This window comes from Ostrea edulis, chromosome 5 (genome assembly GCF_947568905.1).
Source record: "Ostrea edulis chromosome 5, xbOstEdul1.1, whole genome shotgun sequence".
NCBI classification, from domain to species: Eukaryota; Metazoa; Mollusca; class Bivalvia; order Ostreida; family Ostreidae; genus Ostrea; species Ostrea edulis.
In genome coordinates, this window is record NC_079168.1 from 68,433,269 (window position 1) to 68,457,471 (window position 24,203).

At 37.6% G+C, this 24,203-nt stretch overlaps 2 protein-coding genes, 1 long non-coding RNA gene and 1 pseudogene across 4 annotated transcripts; 1 reads left to right on the forward strand and 3 right to left on the reverse strand.

Annotated features, from left to right (window-relative positions):
- The first annotated feature begins 1,334 nt into the window (after positions 1–1,334).
- Positions 1,335–2,781, forward strand: LOC130055005 (uncharacterized). The gene is made up of 2 exons (XM_056166148.1): positions 1,335–1,899; positions 2,027–2,781. The coding sequence occupies exons 1-2, from the start codon at positions 1,335–1,337 to the stop codon at positions 2,779–2,781; spliced, it is 1,320 nt and encodes a 439-aa protein (XP_056022123.1).
- Positions 2,782–7,348: 4,567 nt separating this feature from the next.
- LOC125648969 (uncharacterized) lies at positions 7,349–10,053 on the reverse strand (annotated as a pseudogene).
- Positions 10,054–10,088: 35 nt separating this feature from the next.
- On the reverse strand, positions 10,089–16,024 carry LOC130054729 (uncharacterized). Its single transcript, XM_056165295.1, has 2 exons — positions 15,180–16,024; positions 10,089–11,910 (listed from the first exon to the last, which is right to left on the reverse strand). Exons 1-2 carry the CDS (start codon positions 15,451–15,453, stop codon positions 11,318–11,320), a joined length of 867 nt encoding a protein of 288 aa, XP_056021270.1. The 5' UTR covers positions 15,454–16,024; the 3' UTR covers positions 10,089–11,317.
- Positions 16,025–20,271: 4,247 nt separating this feature from the next.
- On the reverse strand, positions 20,272–24,136 carry LOC125648971 (uncharacterized). Of its 2 annotated transcripts, XR_007360515.2 has the most exons (6): positions 24,097–24,136; positions 21,954–22,678; positions 21,744–21,870; positions 21,473–21,623; positions 20,501–20,569; positions 20,272–20,416 (listed from the first exon to the last, which is right to left on the reverse strand). It is a non-coding gene; the product is annotated as an uncharacterized LOC125648971 (long non-coding RNA). The 2 variants fall into 2 exon arrangements; XR_008803029.1 differs by lacking the exon at positions 24,097–24,136 and having other exon boundaries at positions 21,954–22,800.
- Between the last annotated feature and the right edge of the window lie 67 nt (positions 24,137–24,203).

The following is a 24,203-nucleotide window of genomic DNA, read 5'->3' on the forward strand; positions in this document are numbered from 1 at the left end:
CATTTGACCCAATGATAGATTGTATTCGCAAACTAGATCGTTAGAATGACCATAGAATTTGTGAAATGCTGGCATTTAACGAGACTGTTCAAACCCCTGCACCATCAACTTGTTTGTCAGTAGCCTGCCTCAATTTAAAAACTGACCACACGCCCAACGAGCTCTGATGTATTGAATCAGTTTAGAGATATAAATACCATATGCAGGTGATAATGGAATATTGCTACATAGACATGGGAAGTTGACGAATGAGAAACTGAAATCATTCCGTTTGTCATAAAGATTAAAAGTTGAGTTGTTAATTTGAATCTTTGAATTTCTTAAATTTCATCTCGTGGGGATCCAGGATAGTTTAGGTCCTTAGCATCCCTTGCTTGTAAGAGGCGATGAAACGGGATGGTCCTTCCGATGAAACCGCAAAAAAGAGGTCCTGTGTCACAACAGGTGTGACACGATAAAGATCCCTCCCTGTTTAGAGACCGTAAGTGCCGATCATAGGCCTAAATTTTCAGTCCTTCACCGGCAATGGTGACGTCTCTATCTAAATGAGAAATTCTCAAGTGGGACGTTAAACCATATACAATTAATCAATCAATTTTCATTTATTTTCTAGTTCTTGAAAACGTTAGAATTACTTCATTATACCGGTCAATTCTTATTACTGCTAAGCATCTGATCAATGTTACAATCTTGCAAAATTCTTGCAAAATTCCTTAATGATAAAACTTTCAAAGTTAAAGTTCTGCCTAGTCCGAGTGTATGCGCTCCGGGAAACTTTTATGGCGATAAAAAAATACTCAAACAGTAGAGGTCAACTAGTTTTTGTTTGGAACGGCCATGGTATACCGATGTAATGGTTTGTAATGATTAATATGTCCTCATAACACACCTGTTGCACATCTCATTCTTTCCCACCACATTTGTGTACATGTGTGGCCAGAAAAAAACCTTTTTGCATCAATCAGACTCTCTTATTTACGTCCTGGGTGAATAATGTCCTTGCAAAGTCCTACCAGTACGGTACCTCTATACTTGCCGTAAAAAACAATTTATGGACCTTTTCCTATGAGATCGTTGGTCTCCTGCTTAAAATGTTTCTGTGGTTTCAAAACTCCCCCAACGTTTAAATGAATGTGACCAAACACGTAGTCATGAAGAAAGAACAGCAATGTGATGAGAATGAACATTTGCTCATTGATCCGGATGAGGTTAAAGAAATCCGTCCAGTTGTTTGGACAATGAAAACACACACATGAAATGAAAATGATGACCGACTAGAAAGCGTGATTGAACGATTTCAGCGATTTAGTAATTGGATGACACTTGTTTTGGCCATGAACTTTCTCAGGCACTTGCTTTTTAAGTTCCAAAGTCAAGACATTGATTCTAAGACATTTTCAGATAGGTACCAGGATACAGAGCATTATGTGATCAAAGTAGTGCAGTCTGAAGTCTACTTTGATGAGATAGACTGCATTCGACGTCAAGAGCCTCTCTCTAGAAGAAGCCCAATAGCTAACCTTAATCCCTTTCTAGATGAACAAGGACTGCTTCGAGTCGGAGATCGCATAGTGAATTCTAATTTGAGCTTACGGGAGAAGAAACCTTTGATCATACCAGGACGCCATCACATAGCAACCCTCTTAGTTCGTTGCCATCATGAAAAGGTCCAGCACCAGGGGCGCCACTTCACCGAAGGAGCTATCAGGGCTACTGGGCTATGGATAACGGGTGTGAAGCGACTTGTGTCATCTATCATTTATAAATGTGTAATGTGTCGAAAACTCAGAGGGAAATTGCAATATCAGATCATGTCTGATTTGCCAGCAGATCGCCTTGACCCTTCACCACCTACCAATGTGGGTGTGGATGCATTCGGACCTTGGGCCATTGTTTCACGTAAAACGCGAGAAGATAGCGCAAACTCGAAACGCTGGGGATTATTGTTCACATGCTTGGTGACTAGAGCAGTGCACATTGAATTGGTTGAGGCGATGAGTTCATCTGCCTTTATCAATGCTGTTAGGAGATTCACTGCTATTCAAGACATTCCGTTCCGATCAAGGATCCAACTTCATTGGGGCTGTGGATGACTTGCGCATTGATTCCATATATGTCGATGATGAACCCTTGAAAAAATATCTTCACAACTCTGGTACAGTGTGGATCTATAATCCTCCTCATGCATCCCACATGGGTGGGGCATGGGAAAGGATGATCGGCATAACCCGTAGGATCCTCGACTCCATGCTAATTGGTGCCAGTGGGAAGACTTTAACACACGATGTTCTGAACACATTTATGGCGGAGGTTTGTACAATTATCAATTCGAGACCTCTCGTTCCAGTTACCACAGACCCAGACTCTCCGTTGATACTTACCCCAATAATGCTGTTAACACAGAAGACTGAGTACGAGTTTAAAGACAACTCATTTGGAGAATTCAACGATCGTGATATGTTCAAGGCTGAATGGAGACGCGTTCAAGCTTTAGCGAGTGTATTCTGGTCTCATTGGAAGAAGGAGTACCTTCCGCTACTACAGAATCGACGGAATTGGACTGAGAGCCGACGCGACATAGCAGAGGGAGATGTGGTTCTTATCAAGGACAAGAATGTTACACAGAACTGCTGGCCTATTGGTTTAGTCTTGAAAGCCTTCAAAAGTTCTGATGACCACGTACGCAAAGCTGAGGTTCGTACCATAGTGAATGGAAAGCCTGCAGTTTATATTAGGCCAGTGGTTGACATGATTCTTCTCATTGAGAGTGAATGTGTTTAAGTCTAGTGACTGTGTGATTGACAAACATATGGAACTGTAATTAGGTTTAGCAAGACAGTCATTTCCTTAATACGCTTCTTTTTAGTTCGAATGTTGATAGTGATAACTCGAGTTATCAGACGGGGAGTATTCTGTTGTTTGCTAATTTCCATGTCAAGAATATTATGCTTTACATTTACGTCAATTAGACTTGAATTGAATATGAATGTTTATCTCATACGTGTGGTGTATATTGAGAGTGAGATAAAGCATTAGCTTTATCACACGCCCGTTTGATAAAGCACTTCCGGTCCGAACTACTTTTGACACTGTCCCCGCTTGGATGACATATTTTCTGTGTTTATGCATACCCATGCATGAAATAAAGCGTAAAACTAATTATTCTGTATTTATTTAGAATTTCTTTTATAGCAAAATTAAAATGATGTTGCCCCCACTGACATATAATGCAAGTTACCGGCCACAAAAATGCCAACTCGGTCTGTAACTAGGCCTACTCAAAATTACGATCAGAAAAAAAAATATGTGCACACTATTATCATCGACAACGAATCGACGGTAAGAAGTATTGGTACCGTATAAGTTTTACATTATGACCCCTGGGTCGAGGCCTCTGCTGGTGGACTGTTAGTCCCCGAGGGTTTCTACATCCCAGTAGCTAAGTACTTCGTTACTAGCTTGAAAATACGGATGTATATTTAATTGCTGTTATAAAATTTAGAAATTCATTGAAATTCATTTCAAAATTAAGGAGTATCTCCCTCATGCATAGCTCTTATCCTTACACGAATTTGACTCCACCTTTTTTTTTTTGGCACGCTGTTTTTGGCTATATAAAGCTCTAAAACTTCATTGTTATTTCGGATTTCCAACATTTCGGTTGAGCATCACTGAAGAGACATTATTTGTCGAAATGCGCATCTGGTGCATCAAAATTGGTACCGTATAAGTTTTACATTAACAAGCACAGTCTCTTTTTTCTGGAGCATATTAAATGTAACAAATCTCAACAGCTTTACTTACTAGGCTAGGCCTATTTAAAGTGCCTCAGGATTTCCTCTCGCCCTTAGATCCAAAGAAACTACGTAAATAAAATCCAAATGCGCAAACACTTCTACTTTTAATTGTAAACTGTTGAACTTTCTAATAACGCTGCATTAAAATATTACTTTCATTGATCGTTATTACACATGTTTATTTCAAAACGACGACGACATCAAACTTTTATCATGCAGAAGGTCAGGCCTACGTCAAAAAATAAATACTCGGTCAATAGTTGTTACTTTGTTGGAATGGCAAAACCATCATTAATTATACAATATAATCCCTTCTAAAACAATTTTCATCCATGGTTTCTTTCATAAAAAATGACCTTTTGTACTGTATATTAATGGTTTATAAGCGCACTATTTTTCCCGCGTAAGGTAGACAGATTAAGCACGGCGTCTGAGCCACGGATTCAAAACAAATTCAATCAGCTGCTTCTACCATACTGGGGATCATCTCAATATTAAGTGAAAAGAAGACGTATGAGATAAATAGAACATCTATAATTGCGTATTTTGATATTCGCGAGGTTTGCCGAGCGAATAAATACACCATATCAACGGGTTGGATAAACCAAATATCAAAACACGCAATATAGATATCCTCTATTTATACGTACGACTTATTTTGGTATGTTTGTGCCGCCATACTGTCAGGCAAAAGTTCTCGGAAACTAATCCAATCTGAACGTTTTGTAATCCACGGTGTCAGTAGTTATGATCATTTTACACTTTATTATTCTATTAATTACATTGCTAAGCCGATTGTTAAGCCGTTTTTGGCACACTGATTTTGACTGCGGATAACTCCGTTTACCTGATCAGGATATGGGGCTCACGGCGGGTGTGACCGGTCAACAGGGGATGCTTACTCCTCCTAGGCACCTGATCCCACCTCTGGTGTGTCCAGGGGTCCGTGTTTGCCCAACTATCTATTTTGTATTGCTTGTAGGAGTTATGAGATTGATCACTGTTCGTTATCTTCACCTTGCATTGCCAATTACCTGTATATATACTGTCAGCTATGCTCATGAATGCAATTGTGCATAATCCGAGTTTATATTTTTGCCATGTGCTTAAAGTATGGTGCGCTGTTCATGTCATCTTCTGTAGTTGATGATTATTAACTGTAATTGTCTTGAAATGTGAATTTAGTTAATTGAATTGGTAATGCATGTTCATGAGCCATTTGATTAGTGATGTGGAAATGGGATTTGTTGTATGTCAAGTATTGTATTACACGGATTCAGGTTTCAGAATTTTTGTATGGAAAGCAGTATTTGTCATAAACTTAATTTGGTTTTTTATTGATTGTAGCTTTTTACCACATTTACGCTGACAAACTGTGTATGACTCCACACAACGGTGAACGAGCACCACGTGTAATTGTGTGCACATGTCACATTGATGGTTAACTGTCTGTCAAAATAAACTTTCAAACGCTGATCTGAGAGTCCTTATTGAGGCAGAATACCTAGATATAAACCATCTTATACTTAATCCACTTACACGTTCTTGTTCCTCATCTTTCAACTATAGTCCAGCTGGACATGTCATTACTGGTGATGTTGATATAGTTGAAAATGAGGACCTCAAATCACTTATTCTAAAAGGTCCTAAATACAAAGAACCTCGGTCTTTCAATTGGCGATAGAACTTTATTTCTATTATGAATTCTGTCGAGGACTATGTCAGACGATGGGCTAAATATAAAAAAAGAACTTGATACATTGTCAGAAGGGATTGATGGTATAAGAGGGACATTAAAATCCCGCATCAGACATATTAACACCAGAAGTGATAAAAGAATTGAATAGGTTACATCAGGAATATATGTTGGTTCCAGCTGACAAAGCTTGTAACAACATTGTCTTTATTTGTGAGACTCATTATTACAACTGCATTTTAAACGAACTTGGCATTACTTCCACTTTTGGTAATCGTACCTATACTACAACTGCCCTTTCAAAAGTCAAGGGGCCTCCGTGGCTGAGTGGTTAGAGCATCGCACTCAAAATCACACGGCCTCTCACCTCTGGTCGGCGCGGATTGGAATCCCGCTCGCGCCGGTAAGTGAGAAAGTTTCCCAGTTTACTATCGGAAGGTCGGTGGTGTCTTTCCAGGTACATTGTATCTGGGTACTCTCTTCCACCAATAAAAACTTCGCGCCACCAGATAACTGAAAAATTGTTGAGTATGGCGTAAAAATGCAAATTCAAATCAAATCAATTAAAGGCGAAATTCTTCAAAACCATGCTTCAGTTTTAGACACATTTAATATCCCAGTCAATGGGTCGGATGAATATGAGTTACCGTACCTATACTGGATTCCTAAACTTCTAAAATGCCCTTACTAAGATACATTGCTGGATCCAGTAAATGTTCTACAAAGCCTCTATCTTTGCTCCTAATGAAAATATTAACAGCTGTCAAGGAGAAACTTCAAAAGCACTGTGTGTCCTATGAAGCAGAATTTATTGAGAAACTTCTACGCGAGAAGAAAAAATCTCTGCTGTGCCATTCAATTTGACATTTAGTCATATCGACGACGTTTTGTCTATTAACAGTAATACTTTTCATTCATATGTCGATTTGATATATCGCTGTGAACTTGAAATAAAAGATTCAACAGAGTCGTCAACTTCTGCTTGATACTTCGATATCTTATTGAAAGTAGACATTAACGGCAAACTGACAACTCAACTTTATGACAAACAGGATGATTTCAACTTCTCCATCATCAGCTTCCCATATTTATGTAGCAATATTCCATTATCATCTGCATATGGTGTTTACATCTCTCAACTGATTCGATACTCAAGAGTTTGTTCTGCGTATGGTGAGTTTGTAAATCGACAAACAAGTCGATGGTGCAAGGGTTCCAACAGTCTCGTTTACAACCAGCATTTCGCAAATTCTATGGTCGTTATAACGATTTAGTTTGCCAATACAGCCTATTATTGGGTCAAATGCTGTCTGTCGTGTTTCGTGCCGATTGTTAGACCGTTCTTGGCACACTGATTTTGACTACGGATAACTACGTTTACCTGATCATGATATAGGGCTCACGGCGGGTGTGACCGGTCGACAGGGGATGCTTACTCCTACTAGGCACCTGATCCCACCTCTTGTATATCCAGGGGTCCGTGTTTGCCTAACTCTATTTTGTATTGCTTATAGGAGTTATGAGATTGATCACTCATCGTTATCTTCGCCTTTCATAAGTGCCCTCAGTATTAACATAAAACAACTTGATATAGAAATAAAGGGTTACATACATTTACAAAATACTTGTTTGCAAATGTCAATATCATCTATATCGGGTCTGAGGTTTTTTTCCCAGTTTTCGGTCTTTGTTTTTACAAATTTCATGCGTTTTGCCCCAAAACTCGTAAACATCCCCAAATAGGAATGCCAAAGAACCTGGTTTATAATCAATGGGTTATGTTCTTTCAAAAATACTTTTTAAAAAAATCCCTAGGGGTCCATTACCTGTATAAACCAATGGTTGACTAGTTGAGCTTTCTTTTTATTTTTCTTGTATTCGTGTACAATTCAAAACTGTAAAATGACATCTCTTAAAATAATTATTTTCAGGATAAAATTCTTAAATAAAACAACAGGTAAATTGCTACTTCATTTCTTTCTAGATCGAGTTAAACAACGATTATGAAGTAAGAAAGATGATTCGCAGAATCGAAGTAACGCACTTATAGCAATGATTTCGCAGTAATTGGAGAAAATGGCTCTCAGTGTTTTATTGCCACAAAAATAAATGGTAATGGAGTAAGTTACATATCAAACAGAAGTATGCCAAAGAAAAGGGACTGACCACCGTCGACTGTTCCAGATATACATCCAACAAAGACTTGATCGCCGGGCGATAATTGTAGCACAGAAACGGCGGAAGTGTCGTCATAACCAGTAGTGCGTCCATCTGATCTCAGTTCGAATTTATCCACTCCGTTGACTCTCAGTGTGGTACGTACAAGTTCGCTTTGAGCCTCTATATTGTACAGAAACACGCACACTCCATCACGATCTGCAGTGAATATTCCAGTGATAGTTGAATAACCATGATGATAACCGGAGTGAGCTGTACCAAAGACGACAGGCGTTCCGGAATAGTCACTCGATAGATGACTTATAAATGCTGGATATGTAGACTTGGACACTGCAATAAAATTTTATGAAGTGAAGTATCTATAAAAGTAGAATGACAAAATAGTTGTATCTGGATCAGCAGGCAATGGTTGAGTACATTGTTTTTATTCCTATTTAAAGGGACATGTACACGATTTGAGCTTAACATTTTCAAATATTTATTTTTCATTTTTAATGTTTAGAATGCTTACCTAAGGTATTTCTAATGGTCAGCCAAAAATTTGAATGTCATTTGTTGAGTTTAAAGTGAGATATGGAGCTCACATTTATTATGTAAACAAGGCTTATGCCATGTATCTGTTTACATAGGTTGAATATACTAGTTAAAAATTTCGTTTAAAGCAGATTTTTTTTTAATTTAAAAGTTAATTCTGAACACATTTGAATAGTTTCTATTGTTTGGCACATCTCATTTTGGTTTAAACATGCTGTTTTCTAGTAAGCTCTATATGTAAACAATAACATGGCACGAGCCTTGTTTACATTACAAAGAATTGCGAGTGCTGTATCTATCTTGTGACTCAACAACTGCTGTTTAAATTTTGGTTGACCATTAGAAATACTTTATTCAAACATTGTAAACAGTAAAAATGGAAGAATAAGATTTGAAAATTTTCATCTCAAATCATGTCTATGCCCTTTTAAAGTTTTTAAGTTCTTTTCTTCGAATTAAATATGGAAAAGGATAACCTAAAAAAAATATTCAATTACATCACGTTTCCATTGTTCTATACCCATATAAATTGAAAAAATTAAGTCAATAATATTCGTACACTACTGCACACATACAAATACGACATGAATAATCAATATTAAGGTGTTTCTATAATATAATATATTTTATGCCCTTTCAATATGCACGCTGTTTTTGGTTATATTTAGCTCTAAAACTTCATTGTTATTTCGGATTTCAAACATTTCGGTTGAGCATCACTGAAGAGACATTATTTGTCGAAATGCGCATCTGGTGCATCAAAATTGGTACCGTATAAGTTTTACATTCAATAACAATTGGTCTCAATTACTTCAGTGTGTCATAAACATTGATTTTGTTGACGTTTTGACTCATGATTAAAGACAAGAAAATAAATTTGTTTTAATGTTTAGAACTTGCATTGAATGTAAGTATAATATCTCCTCACCGCTTATGTCATCCACAAGTTGCCATCCTGCAAATATAGAAGTCATCGTCATTTTATCTGTGTCCACATACACATATTCACCAGCATTTAACCAACCAAATGTCATATAGCTGCTGCTATCGTAATGCCCGCCCACCCACACATCCGGCTGAGAATTGCCGTTGCTGAAGCGAAACTTGCAACTGTACTCATAGCTTCCATAATCAAGAGCTGACATCATGAAGACATAAAGACCAGAACGAGGCGCCACGAAGTTTCCAGTGGATGTGGGTAAGCATTATTTGTGTCTAAAGTTTCGTTGTCATACACGATATGAGAACCAATTACATCACGTGAAAGAGAGGCATGAAATGCTGTGTCATCTACAAAAGACAAAGACATTCAAATCAGAATTATTACATTTTTAGAGACATGTATGAATTTCATATGTGCAGCGACACACCATTTTACCAAATTCAAATATAGTGAAATCGTAATTAGTGTGTTTTCTCTCAAGTAGACTTTGCTTTACGGATACCTGTTTTATTGATCTTCCAGCCAGAGAACATAGTGTGTCTCGCTTCTGCAATTCCTGTAAGGACCCTGACCGACACTTTATCGTTTACAGTAAGGTTAAGGACGGCAAATGATGTAGTTGTGTCGTAATATGATTTGGATTCGTGGGCAATTGACTCGCCATTTTGCATTCCATTTACAAAGAGAGTGCCTGTTGTCAATTGTTCGAATGTCTCTATCGTCCAGGAGAACACATACAGCCCTGTTGTGGGTGCAGTAAAAACTCCCGTGACATTGTCGTATCCACTGCCGATATTTGTGATCACGTGATTGAATATGATGTTATTGACACGTGTATAACTGTATGCCACTGCATGAAAGGCAACGGGTTCCGGTATCACTAGGAAATATTGACATAATGACATTTATCTCAGAAAGTGCAAACAGACACAAGCAATAAGTGTTTATAATTTTATTTGGCGATAAAGGGCACGGCTGATTAAAGTATCAAAAGCAAACAAATCAAGTTCAAATTGTGGGCTGCCTCACACAAATGGCAAGCCTCAAAAGCATCATATCAATGTCAACATCAATTAGGGATGACCTTGACCCTGGGAGATGCAGAGGTCAAGGTCAAATTCAAAAACAAATTCAACATATGACCTTGACCCTGGGATATGCAAAGGTCAAGGTCGAGATTCAAACACATCAAACAAACATGGCCTTAAGCCTGGGAGGAGCAGAAATCAAGGCCGAATTTTCAAATCAAATGTCATATATTTCACATGTCCATAATAAGCCGCTCGTTGGGCAATGAGCTCACAAGTCACACCAAAGTCATTGTTTCTGTATCAGCCGCACCGACATTTATTTGGGAGTGTAACCTGAAAGATAAAGCAAGCACAAGCAGTATCCTGGTTTCAGAAGAAAAAGCAAAGACACAAAACAGTTCCGGGTGGGTGGGTTTGGGTTTTGAAAATTCAGATATTAAATACAAATTCTTATGAAATAGGGGAACGCCAACCTGTGTGTAGCAGTTATAAATGGAAAAGGTTGATTTAATCCGGGGCACTTAATTTATATATGCCCAAGGGAAGTAATTGTAGAGCAATGAAAGACAACTCAAATGGTTTGCAGCCTTCGATAACAGCATCTTATGTGAACATGCGTAACACATAGATGCCAAATTATCTCAGAAAGTGCAAACAGACACAAGCAATAAGTGTTTATAATTTTATTTGGCGATAAAGGGCACGGCTGATTAAAGTATCAAAAGCAAACAAATCAAGTTCAAATTGTGGGCTGCCTCACACAAATGGCAAGCCTCAAAAGCATCATATCAATGTCAACATCAATTAGGGATGACCTTGACCCTGGGAGATGCAGAGGTCAAGGTCAAATTCAAAAACAAATTCAACATATGACCTTGACCCTGGGATATGCAAAGGTCAAGGTCGAGATTCAAACACATCAAACAAACATGGCCTTAAGCCTGGGAGGAGCAGAAATCAAGGCCGAATTTTCAAATCAAATGTCATATATTTCACATGTCCATAATAAGCCGCTCGTTGGGCCAAAAGACTCAACTGCAAGAGCTTTGCATCAAAGCCCTTTCAGTTGGGTCTCCGCCACCGATTGGGTGGGGGTAAGAGCGGCAGCCGTGCCCTGTCAGGTTACGTGTGGGAAAACTTATAGTGGAGGGTAAACTTGGGCCTTGAATTTCATGATAGATTCCAGCCCGCCTTGCAAGGTATTCAAGAATATTTGATTGCCCAATTGTGATAAATGTACCCCATCGGATTGAAAAAATTGAGGATGGTCGGATATGTCAGGGTAGTGAATGATGGAACCCCCAACCTCGCACACTCTACTCTGAATAAAGGAATTAATTCGTTTTCTAGCTTTCTCCATAGCTTTTGTGTTTTGTGTGTATCGCCAGGCAATTCTGGGCAAAATAAGAGACCATATGATGTGTGCACTACAAAATTCTTGTCTTAAATAATGAACCAATTGATTTATTGCCAATCTTATTTTTCTCACAGAAGTTTTACCCAAGTCGTTACCGCCACAGTGGATTAACAAGGCGGTAGGGGAAGGGCCTACTTGCCGTAGGGTCTTTATCTTGTTAATGGCTTTGATCAATTCGAGTCCTCCATAACCCTGCCACCACAATGAAACTTTTATCCTTTCTAAATTGAGATTGGTCCCACCAGGCCTATGTAATGACTCTACATGTGCACGTTTTATGATAGATGACCCAAACATCCAAATGAACTGTTCATCTGAAATTACACGATACTGATTTTAAAATTTTGGTATGCGTATATAAGTTTTATAACAATTTGATGCCCATCTTCCTGAGGATTGTATAACACTGGGTGGAAACCCTCTTACTGCCAATTCCGTGCTGGCCCCTATTCTAAAGGAATGAGATTTATAGGCTTTTGTATCCAATTTGAGAGCTGATATTGCCTTTTCCAAGACGGATGTAAATTGATACCTAGTAACAGGGGAACCACAAAAATGACAAAAAAGTGGACCTTTATGCTTTGGCCTCATCATCAAGAACTTTGTGAGTATTTTGTAAGGGCAAGCAATATCACCCATGCTTTGGATTTGTAAAGTTGTTCCCCTGCCAGCTTGGTCAGTTTTGGAAAATTTTATTTCCAGCTGCAGGCATGAATTGATGTGATCAATATGTAGATTTTCCCTCAGTAAGACCCTTTGATTGTTTTTGTGTGATACCACTACTTCACTAACTCTCAAGAACCCATGAAAGGCAGTAGTGAAGGCAGCAGAAAACAATAGTGTTTCATAGTTGTTTGTGCATACACTGGGCAGTATTGCTATTATATCTTGCAAAAGTTGCTTTGTAATTGGCAATCTGCAATCCTGCGTATGGGCAATACGTTTCAGACCTTGCAATAACTTAGTTACCAAGAATTGGTTGGTCGGATCTTGGTAGCCTTGCAATTTTACAAAGTGGGATAAACCTGCTAGGTAGGAACGCACTGTTGCATAGGTAAGACCCTTGAGTGACAAGTATGCTACAAACTGAACTACTGAATCGAGAGAGGGTGGCCATGGGGAATTATGACCCTGTTCACTACAAAAACTATTATAAGCCTGGAGACCAGTTTGGTATGCCTTGTGCGTATTTTCAGAGAGGGCTGCATGAAGAAGTTTGTTTACTTCAGCTTGGAGATGAGAGACTGGAAGCTGGCTGGAACGCTCAGCGGTGAGGTCTGTGCATGAGGTGCGACCTGGTGGAAGCGTTGCCACTGTTTACGAGATATTGAATCAGCAATTTCATTACATTTTGTATTTATGTATACTGCCCTGAACAACAAGTTGTTCAACATACATTTTATTATGAAAGGACGGAGCAAACTCATCACTCTTTTTGATTTGGATGTTTGCTTGTTGAGGATAGTGACCAGTGCCTGGTTATCAATGTGAAACAGTACCTTCCTATTTTCAAGATTTCTCCCCCATAGACTTATGGCTAATACCACTGGGATCAACTCAAGTGTTGTCATGTCTGAAAGGATGTCTGTTCTATCCCAACCCGAAGGCCAAGGAAAGTAGCACCATTCCCCTTGAAAGTATGCCCCACAGCCCAGATCCTTAGCACCTGAGCTGTCTGTAAACAAATCTAGCACTAAGTTGGAAGACCACTCCGACTCACAAAAGTACACTTTCCCGTTAAAGTCTTGTAAAAATGTTAACCATAAGTGCATATCTTCCTTCATTTCTTGATTCAATTTCACTGAGTGGTGTGGCTGCCGCACACCAATGGTTGCATCATGCATTCGCCTAACAAAAGCCCTGCCTGGTGCAATAGCTTTAGTAAAGAAATTGAGCTTCCCTAACATTGACTGTAATTGACGTACCCGCTTTCTGCCTACAAGTTGCTTTAGCAATAGATTAAGTTCTATGCACTTTGCAGTTGGAACCCGTACCATCATGTCAACGGTATCAATTTCTAGCCCTAAAAACACTAGACTATGTGTGGGACCTAAAGATTTGTCCTCTGCCAATGGAACCCCTAATTCCTGACTTGTTGTTTAAATGTAACCATTAACTTTGAACAATTTAAAAAATCCTTGCCAGCGAAAATAAAATCATCTAGGTAATGATCAATGGTAGTCAAGCCACTCTTTTGTTCCACAACCCATTGTAAAAAAGTAGCAAACTCCTCGAAAACTTTGCATGATAAAGAACAACCCATTGGAAGGCACTTGTCTATGTAATAATTTCCATCTACCTTGATTCCCAGTAGGTCAAAGTCACCTGGATTAATAGGTAGCAGTCTAAATGCTGATTTAATATCCATCTTCCCAATATAAGCCCCCCTACCTACTTTAGCTAACATTTGGACAACAGCATCAAAAGATGTATAATGCACTGTGGATTCTAAAGGGTCAATATACAGGTTCACGCTATTATCTGGAGGAAATGACAAATGAGTAATAAGGCGCCACCCTGAATTATCACCTTTCGGAACAATTCCAATAGGAGATATGCGCAGATTAGATATAGGCAGTTTCTTAAATGGTCCTCCAATCCTTCCTAATTTAACCTCATTGTTTATTTTTTCCATAATTTCGTGGGGATGTTGACATGCTGAAACTAAATTACTATTTTCTAAATGGGTTCTTGGGCCTGAATAATGTAAATGGAATCCAAAAGAAAATCCTGACAATAATTTGTTTGCTACAGATCTATTGGGATAGTTTACCAGGTACTTTTTTAGCACCGATTTATTGATTGGGGTTTTTCCTAGTTCCCATATGTTTTTGGTTGCCAGCATTACTGAATTTGTGTGGTTGTGGTGACTGTTGTCTCCAATATTGATGTTGGTTTTGAAACCCTGCATGGTGATTGGACGAGGTGTACGAGGGGCTTGGGCGACGAAAAGATGATTGACCCGATTTTTGTCCATAAGGTGTGTAGAACTGGGGCTTATTTGGATTGCAATTAACTTGCGGGTGCAGGCCACTACAACGAGTGCACGAATGAGAATAATGGCATTGCATTTTTGTGCAAATGCCCTTAAAGTTGTAGTCGAAGCACTTTTGTGTTGTTTGTGATGGAATGTAGGGCTTAGGTGACATATAAAGTAGCCATAATTCTGTATCAACTTCCCCCCAGGAGCTGACTGGATTGATAGCCTTGCGAAGTCGGTATTGGGTGTCATAATCAAACCAACTTACTGCCCCTCTTGCTGCCCCTAGCCTTACTGTATGGATGTACTTTAGTAACTCAGATGATTTAGCAGGGTGTGAGGCCAGATATATTGATGCAAATATTAGCATTGCATCGGTCCATTTATCAATGGAGTCAATCTTTTTTGTCGCCTCTTTGGTGATTATCTCCCCTGCACTAGTGAGTACCAAGTTTCTTTGACTTGTATTAGCCCCATGACCCCCAGCAGATGGGATGAGGGATTGAAGTTCAATAAATTTCCCTTGCACTATATTGTGCCTAACTGACTCGCTAACATGCATGCCTAAATTATGCACTGATTGCATAGGTACAACATCATTACCTTCTGCTGGCTGCTGTACCCCTGGTGGGCTCTGCTGTGGGGGAAGTGAGATTGTCTGTATATGCTGCTGTGGAATCTGCAGATTGTGTTGGTCCTCTGTACCCTGCAGCGGGGCCGGTAAACTTAACTGGGAATGAGAAGGGTACTGTGGGGTCTCCATCGATTGACGACTTTTATCCTTGTCAGGTTGTGGATCAGGCGGTGGCATAGCTTGGCCGTCTTGCCGTCTCCCCCTTTTGGGTGGTTGGTCGGATGTCTGTCGTTTGCGTGGCATGACAGTTGACCGCCTTGTGCAATGATTCCCTCAATGAAAATTCAACTCATTTAAATCATATACATGTACCTACATATATCGGTAAATGAAGATCGAATAATACAGATCTCTAGCTTTTCGGTCCGGGGTAATGCATATTGCTTATAGGAAAGAATTGACCGAAATCCCGTAACTGCTAGAGGCTATGTATTATTTTGTAAATCAACTTAACAATTATAAGATAATTTCTAGTCCAGGTAACTGCACCAGGGTATTGACTAGGCATGCAAAGGTAAAAAATACTCAACGTGTTATCCATGAAAACCCCAGTAGCTAAAAATTTCGCATCTCGATCCCGATTTGAATTTATGACGTCAGTCGCCAAGTCCTGCGAGTGTAGCTCGCGCGTAAATATATAATGACCACGATATATAACCATTACATTGTACAGAAATTTCAGTCTGACTAACGCCAGTCGCTACTAATTCGCTTCTTGTAGGGATAATTTTATAATTAATATATCTGTAATAGTTTGCATGCGAACAAAAGGAATTAATAAATTCCTTTTGATTTGTACGATAATCCCCCCCCCCCCCCCATTAAAATTGGTAATGAATCATAAAAATAATTAATTCGAATCGTTTTCCATTGTACGTACTTTTCACTGTATCAAAATGTCTAGAAAATTTAACAATCAATGTTTGATCAATTAAAAAAAAAATTAAAAAATGTAATGAGGAAACCAGCATGGCCGGTGATCAGAGACACAAGTAAATTAGACAAACAATCCTATGCCATCGTTACATCTTATGTACTAAAAATGACAAATATATCAATTAAACGCAATAAACAATTGTGCTAAACCAAATTTGAGGTTTAGTGTATTTGAAAATTCAGATATTAAATACAAATTCTTATGAAATAGGGGAACGCCAACCTGTGTGTAGCAGTTATAAATGGAAAAGGTTGATTTAATCCGGGGCACTTAATTTATATATGCCCAAGGGAAGTAATTGTAGAGCAATGAAAGACAACTCAAATGGTTTGCAGCCTTCGATAACAGCATCTTATGTGAACATGCGTAACACATAGATGCCAAATTATTATGATCAGTTAAACATAGCAATGGTGCAGTGTTAATTGTAGTTAAGCTCAAGAGAAGTTTTCCAATTTTTCATCTGTATGTGTATCATTCCAATGGAACTTAAAATTTTGGTCCAAATGGCGTAGATTCGAATACGAGCACGTGGACATATATTTCTCCATTTTGAATCTCGTGTACCTAAGTTCACGTTCTTCGTCTATTGTTTATTTTTGTTCTATGTTTGACTTCATTTTCTATCCATAACAACTTTACTATATCTCTATAAAACTATAATATAAGCTTTGAGAAATTTTTCTAACTCTGTCATCATACCAGGGAAGAAAGGAAAATTTTAAAAATGGTAAAATACATCTCGGTCATTTGAAAATCGTTTCCTAGAAAAACTGAAATTATAGGAAAGGTAATTTTATGTAACAAAATATTTAAAAATTGTGATATTATAGGTTTTTTAAACAGAATGTTTCCGAAGGTTAGAATTGTTTTTCAACAGTTTGAATGAAAATATACAATTATTTAACGTCAAAGTAATGCACCTATTTGCTGTTGTCATGGAGGTGATTTTGTTTTGCATTTCCACTGAAAGCGTTATTTTCAGTGGGTACTTTCTATTCTAATACATAGAGTGATTTCGTGAAGAAGATTAATGACATAGGGCTCACAGCGGGTGTGACCTGTCAACAGGGATGCTTTGTGATTTTTTTCAATTCCACTGAAAACCGTATTTAGTACATAGAACGACTTCGTGAAGAAGATCAATATTTCAATTAAATGAAAGGTGAAGATAACAAACAGTGATCAATGGAAGGTGAAGATAACGAAAAGTGATCAATCTCATAACTCCTACAAGCATTACACTATAGATAATTGGGCAAACACGGACCCCTGGACACACCAGAGGTAGGATTAGGTGCCTAGGAGGAGTAAGCATCCCCTGTTGACCGGTCACACCCGCCGTGAGCCATATATCCTGATCAGGTAAACGGAGTTGTCCGTAGTCAAAATCAGTGTGCCAAAAACGGCCTAATAATCAGTATGAAACACGTCAGACAGCATTTGACCCAAAGATAGGTTGTATTCACGAAATAGAATTTGCGAAATGCTTACTTCAATCGAGACTGTTGAAACTTGTTTGTCAGTAACTTGCTTCAATTTAAAAACTGACCATGCGCAGAACAAGCTCTAACGTATTGATTGAATCAGTTGAGATACAAACTCCATATGCAGGTGATGATGGAATATTGCTACATAAATATGAAAAGTTGTGTATTTTTGCAGGACTATTGCGTACTGATGTCATGAATACAACTACTTTATCCCATGAATAAGGTGATACAATGCATGCTTTGTAAATGACTTTTTTATTTCAAAAAAGTTAATTCTTAATATATGAAATTAAGGAAAACATTCCCACAGATAAATAAACTACCGTATACGAACGTATATACAATAAAAAAAATATTCCAAAATTCACATATAAGAAAATGCTGGTCATACATTTTTACTGGGTTCTTCTGGAAAGTTACCTTCAAACAGAGTTACCTTTTTGTAACGTTTATTTAAGAAATAAGATATCATTATTGTGTGTTATTGGGATATGAGGTGAAGTTTGTCACGTCATCAAATCCTATAACGAGGTGCTTTTTAGCAGATTTTATCATGTACCAACTTCATGTCATATCCTAATACATGTAACACTAAAAAAATGATATATTATTTCTTATATTTCTATTGGATTTGTGTTTTATCGTGCTTCTATGCTGTGTAGCAGATGACCGAAATACCGATCGTACAACACAAAATATAGTTCGTTAGAGTCTTATCGAATAAATAATTAGGAACAATATCTAAAAGAGGGTACAAGATATTCAATGTAGGTTTTAAAAAGACGAAACAGGTGGAAAATCAAGGTAGAGCGTAACGTCAACTGAAGGCAAGAAGAATAAACTACATTCTCGATGTGATTTGGTCGCGATCAGCAATGAAGTAACTGTACGTGAAGTTGAAAACGCAATTGTTGAATACAGATTTCGACAGATTTCAGAGGATTTGAGAGAATTAATGGAGGATAGATGGATCAAGTTAACGTTAAGCTCTTTTTCAGTTATTTGCAAGTTTTGGAAGGGAATAACGGCACATTCATCGTTAGGACTCGTGGAAGTCATGGTTGTAGAATGTAGGACAGATTTAGATGAAGTGCAGGAAGATTGGGTGGGTTTTTTTAATCTCCAATAAAAGAAAATGAATACGAACTGACAGATAGTATTTGTTCACTTAAGAAATTTCTGTTGTAGGAATTTATTGAAGACACGCAGCTGTGCCCTGACATAATACTACATAATTTTTCAAATCTCAAAACCAGCCTTGTTTACCTGTATATAGTTCCGACTTTAAATAAAAATTACTTACTTACTTAGCCTCGCTCATGTCGAATCATGGTCGTTCACGAATGTTGTTGCCTTGAAATAATAGGTTATCATAATAATAATAAAGTCCTATAGATGTAACTCTGTCTCCATTTCTTTGCTTCCAGTATCAAAGTCATCATATGAATTATCCAGGTTGCAAAAATTGCAGTTTTAGGTCTAGTTCTAGTAGTTGCAGACAGTATTGAAAATGAAACAACTAAACGGTTTGTTTAATGTTTCTGTTTTATTTATTGATGCAATTCTTGTCTGGTTACAAAATAAACTCTGTATAAATATTCTGATGCTGCTTTTTAAATTATGTTTCTGTTATGGTGTCATTGCAGTGGCAAATCCAGGATTTCCAAAAGGAGGGGGAGAGCATGTGAAAGGAGAGTAATTAACCAAAATACTCAGCCATTTTGGGTGCCAATCCGGACTTTTACTTACACTATTTCTATTCTTTAGATTTGTGGCAAAAGGGGGGCTCTAACTCCCCTACTGCATCGCATAAACAAAACGCCAGGTGAAAGTACCTGACTTTTGAAACGGTGATTGTATTCATACACAAGAAAGGACTGATCACGTGACCCATTTAATGTTACAAGATTCTGAGTATCAATTTCAATAGTATTGTCATATATGAAGTACACTGGCAAATGTAAATATTCAGATTCTAAGTCCCGTAACGTCATCTCAGATTGGGAACCTTATTGGATATTTCTTTACAGTCAATTAAATTGTGAAGCATTACCTAGCCGTCCTGTTATGTTCACTAAGACACAACAGAACATTACGTTCACCTTGATTCTAAACCTTCGTATAACCGCCCTGTCACTTTTATACAGATTTTAAAACTTCACATAACAGTATCGTTACGTACACCCTGATTCTCTTCACGTAACAGTGTCGTTACGTACACCCTGATTCTCATCACGTAAGTGCCGTTACGTACACCCTAATTCTCTTCACATAACAGTGTATCGTTACGTACACTCTGATTCTCTTCACATAACAGTACCGTTACGTACACTCTGATTCTCTTCACATAACAGTGTACCGTTATATACACCCTGATTCTCTTCACATAACAGTACCGTTATATACACCCTGATTCTCTTCACGTAACAGTACCGTTACGTACACTTTAATTCTGAATCTTTAACTCACAATCCTATGACATTTACTCCGATTTTGAAGGTACCAGTAACACTCACCCAGATTCTAAAGCTTAGTGGAAGCTCCCCTAACATGGAATAGGATTTGGCTGAGGTGAAAATCATTTTAAGGTCATCGTTTGTCAGCATGGATTATGAATTTGCACTTGCATACCTGGGACATTGGGTTTGTTGATTGTGGCGCTAGATGCTGAAGAACAGTTAGTATTACAGAGATCCCCGTCACAGCAGTGAAGACACACCCCGTTTAGATCTCGCTTCCTGCCGACGACCGGTCCAGTAAAATGTACAAAACATGCCTATAATAATTGTTCTTACTGATTATTAGGACATGTGAATGAATATGGGCATTGAATTCGCAATATTCAATAAATAAAACACACCATAACAGATTCACACTTGGAAGTGAAATACTTTTGCCCAAAGGCAGTCCTCTCGTGTATCATGCATTTCTCTAAAGAAAGGAAAACAATTAAAGGAAGGCTGGTTGATTGATTAATCACATAACAGTACCGTTACGTACACCCCAATTCTGAATAATTGATTAATTATAGTGTATTTCAAATAAAATTGGTTAGATTTTTGTTATATTTCGATGAGAAATGAAAACACGGTATACAACAGTTCCGGATTCTCTGGCGACCCATACTAAACCTACTCTTCAATGAACACCACAGATATGTTTTGTGTGTCTAAGGGTTTGCAGACTTAATGCAGATCTATTTGACATACATTCATGGAGAAGGGAAATGAATGAAAATAAACAGATAGCAAGACTGCTATTTGTATCAATAAATGATATGGAAGCTTCAATGGGTAATAACATTTATAAATTATAATTACATCACCTGCTTTACTGTAGAATTAGTAAATTCGCATTTAAGAGAGTCGTAAATAACATTCTACATGACAATCTATCATAACAATAAACTTCCAGAATAAGAATAGATTTAACAGTGCTTACTATTTATCAACATGGTTTTAAGAATAAGTAAATGATTTTTAGATAATGCATACATGTCTCATATTGTAAAACTTATACGGTACCAATTTTGATGCACCAGATGCGCATTTCGACAAATAATGTCTCTTCAGTGATGCTCAACCGAAATGTTTGAAATCCGAAATAACAATGAAGTTTTAGAGCTAAATATAGCCAAAAACAGCGTGCCAAAAAAGTGGAGCCAAATTCGTCCAAGGCATGAGGGAGATAATCCTTAATTTTGAAATGAATTTCTAAATTTTATAACAGCAATTAAATATACATCCGTATTTTCAAGCTAGTAACGAAGTACTTAGCTACTGGGCTGTAGATCCAATTAAAGCAAGCATTCTGAGAGTATTGTATTGCAAACCTGATGTCCCCTTCGACTCCGTCGATAGGGGACTAATAAGTTGTATCAAGACATACCTGATTGAGGTCACACGGAGTGATGGTATGACAGTCCGTTGGATCCGCAACATCCTCACAGTCAAAGCAGATAGGGCCTCGAGTATCGGGGTACTCTATTCACCAATATTTAAAAAAAAACAATGGTTTCATTCAGATACTACACGACAAAGAACAGACATGCTCGATAAATTCTATTATACATCTTGTTCGTTTATACTTTATCCTGTACTAACTAGGAGTTCCGCATCCGTAGGCGTTACATATATCTGTGGTACAGCAGTCCCTACACTGTACAACGCCGTCAATATACTGACTCCGTTTGGTGGTTATAACGGTTCTATTGTCTACAGCAGCACATTCCTGTAAAAATATCACTATCATTCAAATTCTCACCTTAAGCATAATGGGGAAAATATTACATATCTGGAATGACAGAGACTAACTTTAGAAACTTCTAGTAATGTTCGGATGTCGAAATAATAACAGAATCTTTGTGGGATATTTTCCTCTTCCTGTTTGATGCTTGGTACCTTTGTTGATAAAACAATGTATCCATGCATTCAAAATATGAATACTAAAGATGTTACAATACATCAAATGTATACTAAAGATCTTACATTACATCAAATGCTGTGATGACTACGGCAGACGGTGGATGGTTTGCACCGTTTTCAGAAGTTCGAATCTTGCTAGGATCACACTGTGAGAATTTTTAAGAAGCAAAGAAAACCAAAGAGTATGTGAAACTTTCTTCACCAAATGCTCAGAATTTTTAAAAGGTGAAATAACAGGCGATTTTGTGGCATAAAAACCAAATCCCTTGTCACTGTAGCTGTTAACGCTAGATTGAACGTCAAGCGGATAATATTTCAAACCAGAAGACTTTGTTCAATGTCATTAGGATTTAAATAGTCTTTTAATCGGTTTGGAGACCAACCTTTAGTGGATAACATCCTGTCCAATAGCCAACATCTCCATTACCTGCTCGATACTGCTGTACTGCGCACACCTGTCCGAATAAATGTCAAATCAGTGAACCTCCTAAACATCACAAACCAATGTTAGGATTACTTTTAACTGTTTAATTTTACCTCTCCTTCATTACAGTGTTCGATCTTATTACACAATCTGGGTTCTGTGATATCTGAGCATCTCAAACACGTCAAGCCTGAAAGAAATAATAGATTTTCCCATGTTATCTGTAGACAACAACGAAAAGTTGTTTGCAGATTATAAAACATTCCCATGCTGAGGCAAAATAGAAAATGAGATGATAATGTGTTTAGTATATTATCGTAAAATGAGATGATATCGTGCTTAGTATATTATGAGATATCCCTGTGAGCTCGAAATAAAGGACACCACAGAGTTGTCCACTTCTGCTTCATACTTAGATATTTTATTGAAAGTAGACATTAACGGCAAACTGACAACTCAACTGTATGACAAACGGGATGATTTCAGCTTCTCCATCGTCAACTTCCCACATTTATGTAGCAATATTCCATTATCACCTGCATATGGTGTTTATATATCTCAACTGATTCGATATGCAAGAGCTTGTTCTGGGTATAGTCAGTTTTTAAATCGAGGTAAGCTACTGACAAACAAGTTGATGGTACAGGGATTTCAACAGTCTCGATTGAAGTCAGCATTTCGCAAATTCTATGGTCGTTATAACGATCTAGTTCGTCAATACAACCTCGCATAGGGTCAAATGCTGTCTGACGTGTTTCATACCGATTGTTAGGCCGTTCTTGGTACACTGATTTGACTGCGGATAACTCCGTTTACCTGATCAGGATATATGGCTCACGGCGGGTGTGACCGGTCAACAGGGGATGCTTACTCCTCCTAGGCACCTGATCCCACCTCTGATGTGTCCAGGGGTCCGTGTTTGCCCAACTATCTGTTTTGTATTGCTTGTAGGAGTTATGAGATTGATCACCGTTCGTTATCTTCACCTTACATGATAACATGTTTAGTATATAATATGATGATAACATCTTTATTATGTAATGAGATGATAACGTATTTAGTATATAATGAGATGATAACGTATTTGGTATATAATGTGATGATAATATGTTTATTATGTAATGAAATGATAACATGTTTATTATGTAATGAGATGATAACGTATTTAGTATATAATGAGATGATAACGTATTTAGTATATAATGAGATGATAACATGTTTATTATGTAATGAGATGATAACGTATGTAGTATATAATGAGATGATAACGTATGTAGTATATAATGAGATGATAACGTATTTAGTATATAATATGATGATAACATGTTTATTATGTAATGAGATGATAACGTATTTAGTATATAATGAAATGATAACGTATTTAGTATATATTGAGATGATAACATGTTTATTATGTAATGAGATGATAACGTATTTAGTATGTAATGAGATGATAATATGTTTAGTACATAATGAGATGATAACGTGTTTATTATGTTATGAGATGATAATGTATTTTGTATATAATGTGATGATAAGATGTATAGTATTTAATGAGATGATAACGTATTTAGTATATTACAGTAAAATTTGGTATTGCAGACTTACCTTGAACATGCCTTCTGAGGACGGAGAAAAGAAAGAGAAAGAGAAAATCTAAAAATTGAAATGGACTTTAGATTGAGGATAAAGGCATCCTGATGAATCAGTATTGT